Here is a 12437-nt window from a genome sequence, read left to right as displayed (position 1 = left end):
GTCCTCCTTCCCCGGCTCGTGGTAGCTCCGCCTACGCTCTGACGTTGCCGCGGTTTCCATGGCAACGTCACGTGGCAACACGGTACCATGGTTTCCGTGGCAACACGTTAGCGTGGTTTCCATGGCAACACGCACACAAACACGCGCATCCTTCCCGCCCCCAGATTTCCCAGCTGTCAGCACAGGCCCCGCGCTCCAGGGATATTTATTTATTTATTTGCTGTGCGGCCCGCGCTCGCCATTCTATCAGTTATCAGGCCCACTGTGAAAGACGTTTGGTGACCCCTGGTGTAGATGATGATGACGACATCAGTGTAGATGACGATGATGACGTCAGTGTAGATGACGATGATGACGTCAGTGTAGATGATGATGACGACATCAGTGTAGATGACGATGATGACGTCAGTGTAGATGACGATGATGACGTCAGTGTAGATGACGTCAGTGTAGATGATGACGCTGGCGACATCAGTGTAGATGATGATGTCAGTGTAAATGATGATGACGTCAGTGTAGATGACGGTGATGACGTCAGTGTAGATGATGATGACGTCAGTGTAGATGATGACGGTGATGTCAGTGTAGATGAAGACGTCAGTGTAGATGATGATGACGTCAGTGTAGATGACGGTGATGATGACGTCAGTGTAGATGACGATGACGTCAGTGTAGATGATGATGACACTGGCGACATCAGTGTAGATGACGATGATGGCGTCAGTGTAGATGATGATGATGTCAGTGTAGATGATGACGTCAGTATAGATGACGGTGATGATGACGTCAGTGTAGATGATGACGTCAGTGCAGATGATGACGGTGATGATGTCAGTGTAGATGATGATGACGCTGGCGACATCAGTGTAGATGATGATGACGTCGGTATAGATGACGGTGATGATGACGTCAGTGTAGATGATGATGACGTCAGTGTAGATGATAACGGTGATGTCAGTGTAGATGATGATGACGTCAGTGTAGATGATGATGACGCTGGCGACATCAGTGTAGATGATGATGATGACGTCAGTGTAGATGATGATGACGTCAGTATAGATGATGACGGTGATGATGACATGTGTAGATGATGATGACGCTGGCGACATCAGTGTAGATGACGATGATGACGTCAGTGTAGATGATGAAGACGTCAGTGTAGATGATGATGACGTCAGTGTAGATGATGACGGTGATGATGTCAGTGTAGATGATGATGACATCAGTGTAGATGACGCTGGCGACATCAGTGTAGATGACGATGATGACGTCAGTGTAGATGATGATGACGTCAGTGTAGATGATGACGGTGATGATGTCAGTGTAGATGATGATGACATGTGTAGATGATGATGACGCTGGTGACATCAGTGTAGATGACGATGATGACGTCAGTGTAGATGATGATGACGTCAGTGTAGATGATGATGACGTCAGTGTAGATGATGACGGTGATGATGTCAGTGTAGATGATGATGACATCAGTGTAGATGACGCTGGCGACATCAGTGTAGATGACGATGATGACGTCAGTGTGGATGATGATGACGTCAGTGTAGATGATGATGACGTCAGTGTAGATGATGACGGTGATGATGTCAGTGTAGATGATGATGACATCAGTGTAGATGACGCTGGCGACATCAGTGTAGATGACGATGATGACGTCAGTGTAGATGATGATGACGTCAGTGTAGATGATGATGACGTCAGTGTAGATGATGACGGTGATGATGTCAGTGTAGATGATGATGACATCAGTGTAGATGACGCTGGCGACATCAGTGTAGATGACGATGATGACGTCAGTGTAGATGATGATGACGTCAGTGTAGATGATGACGGTGATGATGTCAGTGTAGATGATGATGACATGTGTAGATGATGATGACGCTGGTGACATCAGTGTAGATGACGATGATGACGTCAGTGTAGATGATGATGACGTCAGTGTAGATGATGATGACGTCAGTGTAGATGATGACGGTGATGATGTCAGTGTAGATGATGATGACATCAGTGTAGATGACGCTGGCGACATCAGTGTAGATGACGATGATGACGTCAGTGTGGATGATGATGACGTCAGTGTAGATGATGATGACGTCAGTGTAGATGATGACGGTGATGATGTCAGTGTAGATGATGATGACATCAGTGTAGATGACGCTGGCGACATCAGTGTAGATGACGATGATGACGTCAGTGTAGATGATGATGACGTCAGTGTAGATGATGATGACGTCAGTGTAGATGATGATGACGTCAGTGTAGATGATGATGACGTCAGTGTAGATGATGATGACGTCAGTGTAGATGATGACGGTGATGATGTCAGTGTAGATGATGATGACATCAGTGTAGATGATGATGACGCTGGTGACATCAGTGTAGATGACGATGATGACGAGGGTGTAGATGATGATGACGTCAGTGTAGATGATGATGACGTCAGTGTAGATGATGATGACGTCAGTGTAGATGATGACGTCAGTATAGACGATGACGACGACGGCGATGATGACGTCAGTGTAGACGATGATGACGTCAGTGTAGACGATGATGACGTCAGTACAGACGATGATGTCAGTGTAGATGATGATGACGTCAGTGTAGACGATGATGACGTCAGTGTAGATGATGATGACGTCAGTATAGACGATGACATCGACGGCGATGATGACGTCAGTGTAGACGATGATGACATCAGCGTAGACGACGATGATGTCAGCGTAGACGACGATGACGTCGGCGTAGACGGCGATGACGTCAGCGTAGACGACGATGACGTCAGCATAGACGACGATGACGTCATCGCAGACGACGACGATGACGTCAGCGCAGACGACGATGACGTCAGCGCAGACGACGATGACGTCGGCGCAGACGACGATGACGTCAGCGCAGACGACGATGACGTCATCGCAGACGACGACGATGACGTCAGCGTAGACGGTGGCGACGCCCGGCGACGTCACCGCCGTCAGGAGTCCGAGCGAGAGGCGATGGCCGCTGCCGCGCCCAGCGTGGCCACCACCACGAGGAGACGCGAGGCCACTCCCCCCTCTCCCTCCTCTCCCGCCCCGTGGTGGTGCTGCTGGTGGTGGTCACCGTGGTGGTGGTTCTGGTGGTTGTTCTGGTGCTGGTGGTGGCGTTGCTCCCGCAGCCGCTTGGCACGCAGAGCGGCCTCGCGGGCAGCGCCATAGTGGGCACGGTAGAACTCGTCAAAGTCAAACGGGCAAGGCTGGAGCGGGGGGTGGGTGAGCGGGGAGAGAGGGGGAGAGAGTGTAAGAGTGTAAGAGAGAGTGAGTGTAAGAGAGAGTGTAAGAGAGAGTGTGAGTGTAAGAGAGAGTGTGAGTGTAAGAGAGAGTGAGTGTAAGAGAGAGTGTAAGAGAGAGTGTGAGTGTAAGAGAGAGTGAGTGTAAGAGAGAGTGTAAGAGAGAGTGTGAGTGTAAGAGAGAGTGTGAGTGTAAGAGAGAGTGTGAGTGTAAGAGAGAGTGAGTGTAAGAGAGAGTGAGTGAGTGTGAGAGTGAGTGATAGTGTGTGATAGTGTGAGAGAGAGTGAGTGTAAGAGAGAGTGTAAGAGAGAGTGTAAGAGAGAGTGTAAGAGTGTAAGAGAGAGTGAGTGTAAGAGAGAGTGAGTGTAAGAGAGAGTGAGTGTGAGAGTGAGTGATAGTGTGTGATAGTGTGAGAGAGAGTGAGTGTAAGAGAGAGTGAGTGTAAGAGAGAGTGAGTGTGAGAGTGAGTGATAGTGTGTGATAGTGTGAGAGAGAGTGAGTGTAAGAGAGAGTGAGTGTAAGAGAGAGTGAGTGAGTGTGAGAGTGAGTGATAGTGTGTGATAGTGTGAGAGAGAGTGAGTGTAAGAGAGAGTGTAAGAGAGAGTGTAAGAGAGAGAGTGAGTGTAAGAGAGAGTGAGTGTAAGAGAGAGTGTAAGAGAGAGTGTGAGTGTAAGAGAGAGTGTGAGTGTAAGAGAGAGTGAGTGTAAGAGAGAGTGTAAGAGAGAGTGTGAGTGTAAGAGAGAGTGAGTGTAAGAGAGAGTGAGTGTAAGAGAGAGTGTAAGAGAGAGTGTGAGTGTAAGAGAGAGTGTGAGTGTAAGAGAGAGTGAGTGTAAGAGAGAGTGAGTGAGTGTGAGAGTGAGTGATAGTGTGTGATAGTGTGAGAGAGAGTGAGTGTAAGAGAGAGTGTAAGAGAGAGTGTAAGAGAGAGTGTAAGAGTGTAAGAGAGAGTGAGTGTAAGAGAGAGTGAGTGTAAGAGAGAGTGAGTGTGAGAGTGAGTGATAGTGTGTGATAGTGTGAGAGAGAGTGAGTGTAAGAGAGAGTGAGTGTAAGAGAGAGTGAGTGTGAGAGTGAGTGATAGTGTGTGATAGTGTGAGAGAGAGTGAGTGTAAGAGAGAGTGAGTGTAAGAGAGAGTGAGTGAGTGTGAGAGTGAGTGATAGTGTGTGATAGTGTGAGAGAGAGTGAGTGTAAGAGAGAGTGTAAGAGAGAGTGTAAGAGAGAGTGTAAGAGTGTAAGAGAGAGTGAGTGTAAGAGAGAGTGTAAGAGAGAGTGTGAGAGAGAGTGAGTGAGTGTGAGAGTGAGTGATAGTGTGTGATAGTGTGAGAGAGAGTGAGTGTAAGAGTGTAAGAGAGAGTGTGAGAGAGAGTGTAAGAGAGAGTGAGAGAGAGAGTGTAAGAGAGAGTGTAAGAGAGAGTGTAAGAGAGAGTGTAAGAGAGAGTGTAAGAGAGAGTGAGTGTAAGAGAGAGAGTGTAAGAGAGAGTGAGTGTAAGAGAGAGTGAGTGTAAGAGAGAGTGTAAGAGAGAGTGTAAGAGAGAGTGAGTGTAAGAGAGAGTGAGTGTAAGAGAGAGTGTAAGAGAGAGTGAGTGAGTGTGAGAGTGTGTGATAGTGTGTGATAGTGTGAGAGAGAGTGTGCGTGTGAGTGAGAGTGTGTGATAGTGTGTGAGTGATTGAGTGTGAGAGTGAGTGATAGTGAGTGTGTGTGTGAGTGTGAGAGTGAGTGTGTGTGAGAGTGTGTGATAGTGTGTGAGTGATTGAGTTTGAGAGTGAGTGATAGTGAGTGTGTGACTGAGTGTGAGAGTGAGTGTGTGTGTGAGAGTGAGTGTGTGATAGTGAGTGAGTGATATAGTGAGTGAGTGTGTGTGAGTGAGTGTGTGATTGAGTGTAAGAGAGAGTGAGTGTGAGAGAGTGTGAGTGTGCGTGAGTGTGTGAGAGTGTGTGAGTGGGCGTGAGAGCGAGTGTGTAATAGCGAGTGTGTGTGTCAGTGAGTGTGTGAGTGAGCAAGTTGGCACAGTAGGGGGCACAGGTGGTGCATCAGCCACTCATCTCAGTCAGTCGACCCGTGGCACCTGGGTCTGCCCCGTGACCTCCTGCCAGCGGGCGTTCGACACTTCACGTGATAGCCTCAAGGTGCACATGGCCTGGCACAAGCATCGTGGTGACGTCACCGCCACTTAGTGGCGAATGGCGGTTGTTATTGTGAGTGGCGGTGACGTCACCATAGCGCCTGTGCCAGGCTAGGTGCATGGTTAAGGCGACGTGAAGTATCAAACGTCCGCTGACAGGATGTCACGGGACAGACCCAGCAGGTGCCATGGGTTGCCTGAGATGACCGGCCGATGCACCACCACCTGTGCCCCCGACCGTGACAACTCCTATGCTGACACACACACGCAGACAAAGATCTCCCATATAGGCTTCACAGACTGCTGGGACAAGTGCTGTTAGCGAGCACCTATGAAGGCCGGAAAGGTACACGAGGGGGTGGGTGGCCAGCACCACGCCCGACCGCCTTTGTCTCCCCAGTGGCGATGTTTACTACACACCGCACCAGGTACTCATTAGGACGGATCGTAGGCAGGCCAGCCTCTATGTATCTAAACGGCGAAGATGATCCATTAGGGGGGTCCACGTTTCGCAAGCGTAGAGAAGGGAGGGAATGACCGTGGCCGAGAAGACCTGAAGCTTAGTGCGGAGCGACAGACCAGGTAGCTTCCACACAGCGTTACGCAACCGATGAAAAGATATTGCCGCTCGACTGATTCGGAGTGAGACCTCTGCTGTTAAACTGGAGCCGGTCATAAGCACACTGCCCAGGTATGGGAAACTCTCCACTCTCTCCACAACTGCACCATCACCGATTGGGAGTTGTGGGGGTGGAGTGTCCGATGGTACAAAATACCCAGGCAGGTGCTTAGTTTTGGTGGGGCTGATGGTAAGGCCCCACCTCTTAGTGGCACGCTCCAGTCTCAGCAGCAGCATCTCCAACTCCTCCTCTGAATGAGCAGCTATTACCAAATCATTGGCATACATAACGTGGTTGAGCAATCGGGAGCCATCGCTTGGCCGCACCCGGGCATCGATCAGCCTCCCATTATATCTGTACCAAATGGAGATTCCACCGGTAAAGCCATCGAAGGCTTCCCGAACTACGTGGTCAAAATAGATGTTAAATAATGTGGGAGCCAGAGGACATCCCTGTCGCACCCCAAGGTGTACATGGAATGGCTTTGACTCCCGGCCACGTAGTTTTACCCGGGCCCGCTCACCATCATGAAGGTCCTTAATGATCGTGAGCAGAGGGTCAGGGACTCGAAAAGCACGAAGAACAACCCAGAGCCCAGGCCTACTGATGGACCAGGTCAATAAAGCAGAGATGTAGGTCTTGTTGGAATTCCCTACACCTCTGCTGTAGCAAACGGACATAAAAATATGGCATCTGTGCAGGACCACCCTTTCCTGAAACCGCATTGGGCCTCCGCAAGCCTCTCCTCAGCGTGCCTGGCAAGGAGATGTTGAATAATCCTTGCCAGGACCTTTCCCGGCAAACACCGACACATACACACCGACACAACAACCGCCATTCACCACTAAGTGGCGGTGACGTCACCACGATGCTTGTGCCAGGCCATGTGCACCTTGAGGCTATCACGTGAAGTGTCGAACGCCCGCTGGCAGGAGGTCACGGGGCAGACCCAGGTGCCACGGGTCGACTGACTGAGATGACTGAGATGACTGGCTGATGCACCACCTGTGCCCCCTACTGTGCCAACCTGCTGTGCTTTAGCCACCCGGCGCTCTGCTCGTTGTTGTGAGCGTCGCTCCTCCGCCCTCCGTTGTTGTTGGAGGGCGACTGCCTCCAACTGCCCAGTAGCGTCCTTCACGAGCCTCCTCCACAGAGGCCGATCTTGACACCGCTGGTACCGGTCATAGGCAAGTCCACTCAGCTCCACGTCCTCCTGTACCATGTCACTCCATCTCTTCTCTAGCCCGTGCCGCGCCCGTTTAGCCCCCTCGATCCGGCCGAACAAAAGCTGTTTCGGCATGCGGTGGCTGGGCATGCGGGCTACATGACCCAGCCAACGTAGCCTTGCCTGCCGGAGGAGCTCACCGATGGGACCTTGCCCAGATCTTTCAAGGATTTGTGAGCTCCTCACACAATCCAGCCTGGTTAAACCCAGGATGGATCGTAGGCAGGCCAGCCTAAATGTTTCTAACCGGCGAAGATTTTACATTAAGGGGGTCCACGTATCGCAAGTGTAGAGAAGGGAGGGAATGACCGTGGCCGAGAAGACCTGAAGCTTAGTGCGGAGCGACAGACCAGGTAGCTTCCACACAGCGTTACGCAACCGATGAAAAGATATTGCCACTCGACTGATTCGGAGTGAGACCTCTGCTGTTAAACCGGAGTTGGTCATGAGCACACTGCCCAGGTATGGGAAACTCTCCACTCTCTCCACAACTGCCCCATCACCGATTGGGAGTTGTGGGGGGTGGAGTGTCCGATGGTACAAAATACCCAGGCAGGTGCTTAGTTTTGGTGGGGCTGATGGTAAGGCCCCACCTCTTATTGGCACACTCCAGTCTCAGCAGCAGCGTCTCCAACTCCTCCTCTGAATGAGCAGCTATTACCAAATCATCAGCATACATAACGTGTTAAGTAATCCCTTGACCGCACCCGGGCATCGATCAGCCTCCCATTATATCTGTACCAAATGGAAATTGCTCTGGTACAGCTATTGAAGGCTTCACGAGCTACGTGGTCAAAATAGATGTTAAATAATGTGGGAGCCAGAGGACATCCCTGTCGCACCCCAAGGTGTACAGGGAATGGCTCTGACTCCCGGCAACGTAGTTTTACCAGGGCCCGCTCACCATCATGAAGGTCCTTAATGATCGTGAGCAGAGGGTCAGGTACTCCAAAAGCACGAAGAACAACCCAGAGCCCAGGCCTACTGATGGTATCATAGGCCTTGACCAGGTCAAGGCCTATGATAGCACACACCGCACACACACACACACCGACACACACACACACCGACACACACACACACACACACCGACACACACAGACACACACACCGACACACACACACAGACATACACACAGACACACACACACACAGACACACACACAGACACACACACAGACACTAACACAGACACACACACACAGACACACACACACACAGACACACACACACAGACACACACACACCGACACACACACACACCGACACACACACACACCGACAAACACACACAGAGACACACACACACACCGACACACACACACACACAGAGACACACACACACACACTGACACACACACACACCGACAGACACACACACACACACTGACACACACACACACCGACACACACACACACTGACACACACACACACACACCGACACACACACACACACAGACACACACACAAACACACACCGACACACACACACTAACACACACACACACACTAACACACACACACACACACCGACAGACACACACACACACACTGACACACACACACACAGACACACCGACACACACAGACATACACACACACAGAGACACACACACACACACTGACACACACACACACACACACTGACACACACACACAGACACACACACACGTACACACACACACACAGACACACACACACATACACCGACACACACACACAGACACACACACCGACACACACAGACACACACAGACACACACACACACCGACACACACACACATACACCGACACACACACACACAGACACACACACCGACACACACACACCGACACACACAGACAACACACACACCGACACACACACACCGACACAGACACACACCGACACACACACCGACAAACACACACACACACACACTAACACACACACACACCGACAGACACACACACACACCGACAGACACACACACACACACACACTGACACACACACACACCGACACACACACACCGACACAGACACACACCGACACACACACCGACACACACACCGACAAACACACACACACACACTAACACACACACACACCGACAGACACACACACACACCGACAGACACACACACACACACACCGACACACACAGACACACCGACACACACACACACACACACAGACACACACACACACACTGACACACACACACACACCGACACACACACACACCGACACACACACCGACACACACACCGACAAACACACACACACACACTAACACACACACACACTAACACACACACACACACACCGACAGACACACACACACACACTGACACACACACAGACACACCGACACACACAGACACACCGACACACACACACACACACACTGACACACCACACAAACACCGAACCACAACCCTCCGCACCTTATTCGCCCTCGTCCCTCCCGCACCACCACCGCCACCACCACCGCCACCACCACCGCCGCCACCTCCGTCCTTGGCCCCGGTCCGCACGCGAGGCGGCCGCCCGGCCGCGGCCGCCTCGGCGGCGCTGAGCCGGCCGGCGTCGTAACGCCTGCGCAGGGCCGGGTGGGCCAGCACGCGGTAGGCCTCGGACACGCTCCACAAGCGGGCGGCCGCATCGGCGTCGCCCACGTTGCGGTCGGGGTGGCAGGCGAACGCCCGGCGGTAGTAGGCCGCCTTCACCTGGGGGGCACGGGGGGTGAGAGGGGGGTGAGAGAGGGGGGTGAGAGGGGGTGTGAGAGGGGTGAGTGGGTGGGTGAGTGGGTGGGTGAGTGAGTGAGTGGGTGAGTGGGTGAGGGGGTGGGTGAGTGAGTGGGTGGGTGAGTGGGTGAGTGAGTGGGTGGGTGAGTGGGTGAGTGAGTGGGTGGGTGAGTGAGTGGGTGAGTGAGTGAGTGGGTGGGTGAGTGGGTGAGTGGGTGGGTGAGGGGGTGAGTGGGTGAGGGGGTGAGTGAGTGGGTGAGTGAGTGGGTGGGTGAGTGGGTGAGTGGGTGGGTGAGTGGGTGAGTGGGTGGGTGGGTGAGTGGGTGGGTGAGTGGGTGAGTGGGTGGGTGAGGGGGGTGAGAGGGTGAGGGGGTGAGGGGGTGAGAGGGTGAGTGGGTGGGTGAGTGAGTGAGTGGGTGAGTGGGTGGGTGAGTGGGTGGGTGAGTGGGTGGGTGAGTGGGTGGGTGAGTGGGTGGGTGAGTGGGTGGGTGAGTGGGTGGGTGAGTGAAGTGGGTGGGTGAGTGGGGGTGAGTGGGTGGGTGAGTGTGGGTAGGGTGGAGGAGTGGTGTGAGTGGTGGGTGAGTGGATGAGTGGAGTGGAGTGAGTGAGTGAGTGGGTGAGTGGGTGTGGGTGGGTGAGTGAGTGGGTGAGTGGGTGGTGAGTGGGTGAGTGGGTGGGTGAGTGGGTGGGTGAGTGGGTGGGTGAGTGGGTGGGTGAGTGGGTGGTGAGTGGGTGGGGGTGGGTGAGTGGGTGGGGAGTGGGTGGTGGAGTGGGTGAGTGGGTGGGTGAGTGGGTGGTGTGAGTGGGTGGGTGAGTGGGTGAGTGGGTGGGTGAGTGAGTGGGTGGGTGAGTGGGTGGGTGAGGGGGTGAGAGGGTGAGGGGGTGAGGGGGTGAGGGGGGTGAGGGGTGAGAGGGTGAGGGGTGAGTGGGTGGGTGGTGGGTGGGTGAGTGGGTGGGTGAGGGGGAGGGTGAGTGGGGGAGTGGGTGGGTGAGGGGTGAGTGAGCGTGGTGAGTGGGTGGGTGAGTGAGTGGGTGAGTGGGTGGTGGTGAGGATGTAGGAGTGAGTGGGTGAGTGGGTGGTGAGTGGGTGAGAGAGTGAGTGAGTGAGAGTGGGTGGGTGAGTGGGTGAGTGGGTGGGTGAGTGGGTGGGATGAGTGGGTGGTGTGAGTGAGTGAGTGGGTGAGTGGGTGAGTGGGTGGGTGAGTGGGTGGGTGAGTGGGTGGGTGAGTGGTGGGTGAGTGGGTGAGTGGGTGGGTGAAGAGGTGGTGAGTGAGGTGAGTGGGTGAGTGGGTGGGTGAGTGGGTGAGTGGGTGGGGAGGTGGGTGGAGTGGTGGGTGAGTTTGGGTGGGTGAGTGGGTGTGTGAGTGGGTGGGGTGAGTGGGTGAGTGGGTGGGTGAGTGAAGTGGGTGGAGTGAGTGGGTGGGAGGGTGAGTGGGTGAGGGGGTGAGTGGGTGAGTGGGTGAGGGGGTGAGTGGGTGAGGGGGTGAGAGGGTGAGTGAGTGAGTGGGTGAGTGGGTGGGTGAGGGGTGAGGGGGTGAGGAGGTGAGGGGGTGAGTGGGTGGGTGAGTGGGTGAGTGAGTGTGTGTGTGAGTGTGTGTGTGTCTGAGTGTGTGTGTCTGAGTGTGTGTCTGGTTGTGTGTGTCTGAGTGTAGTGTGTGTCTGAGTGTGTGTCTGTGTGTGTGTGGTAAGCGGCCGTCACCTGGGCCGTGGTGGCCGCTGCCGAGATTGCCGAGGACGTCGTAATAGGACGTCGGCTGGTGGTGGTGATGATGCTGATGATGATGCTGATGTGTGGTGTGGCGTGATGGTGGTGGTGTGGTACGTGCGTGAGGGGTGATGGTGGTTGTGTTGTTGTTTGAACAAGAGTGATGATGCTGATGGTGATGTTGGTGATGATGCTGATGATGATGCTGATGGTGATGTGCGGTGTGGCGTGACGGTGGTGGTGTGGTACGTGCGTGAGGGGTGATGGTGGTTGTGTTGTTGTTTGAACAAGGGTGATGGTGTGGGTGATGATGCTGATGGTGGTGTTACTGATGAGAATGTCAAAGATGATGCTGATGATGATGATGCCGCTGCTGATGATGCTGATGATGATGATGCTGCTGATGTTGTTGATGCTCCTGATATTGTTGCTGTTGTTGTTGCTGATGATGGTGGTGTTACTGAGGCGATTGGCAAATACGCTGATGATGATGGTGGTGTTACTGAGAATGTCAAATACGCTGATGATGGTGGTGGTGTTACTGAGGAGAATGTCAAATATGCTGATGGTGGTGGTGTTACTGAGGAGAATGCCAAATACGCTGATGATGCTGCTGACGATGATGCTGATGTTGCTGCTGATGATGATGTTGCTGATGATGATGTTGCTGATGATGTTGCCGTTGTAGTCGCCGTCTCCGCCGACACAAACGAGAGCGTCTGCCCCGATTTCAGGGTCGCCGGCGGAGTCTGAGG

The 12437-nt window shown here is 53.3% G+C and overlaps 1 protein-coding gene across 1 annotated transcript in view; it reads right to left on the bottom strand.

Moving 5' to 3' along the window:
• Positions 1–194: 194 nt before the first annotated feature.
• Positions 195–12437, bottom strand: part of LOC116937359 (uncharacterized) — a 14831-nt gene continuing 2588 nt past the window's right edge. Inside the window, exons 2-4 of the mRNA XM_076058619.1 lie at positions 11677–12431; positions 9678–9959; positions 195–3244 (exon numbers count right to left, since the gene is read on the bottom strand). Of these exons, the coding sequence (XP_075914734.1) occupies positions 2984–3244; positions 9678–9959; positions 11677–12431 (1298 nt within the window). The 3' untranslated portion in view covers positions 195–2983. The remainder of the gene's footprint in view (positions 3245–9677; positions 9960–11676; positions 12432–12437) is intronic.

Source organism: Petromyzon marinus, assembly GCF_048934315.1.
Source record: "Petromyzon marinus isolate PM22_M1 ecotype Great Lakes invasive population chromosome 77 unlocalized genomic scaffold, UKy_Petmar_22M1.pri1.0 chr77_unloc.3, whole genome shotgun sequence".
Lineage (NCBI taxonomy): Eukaryota > Metazoa > Chordata > Hyperoartia > Petromyzontiformes > Petromyzontidae > Petromyzon > Petromyzon marinus.
This window is presented reverse-complemented; position numbering and strand designations above follow the sequence as displayed.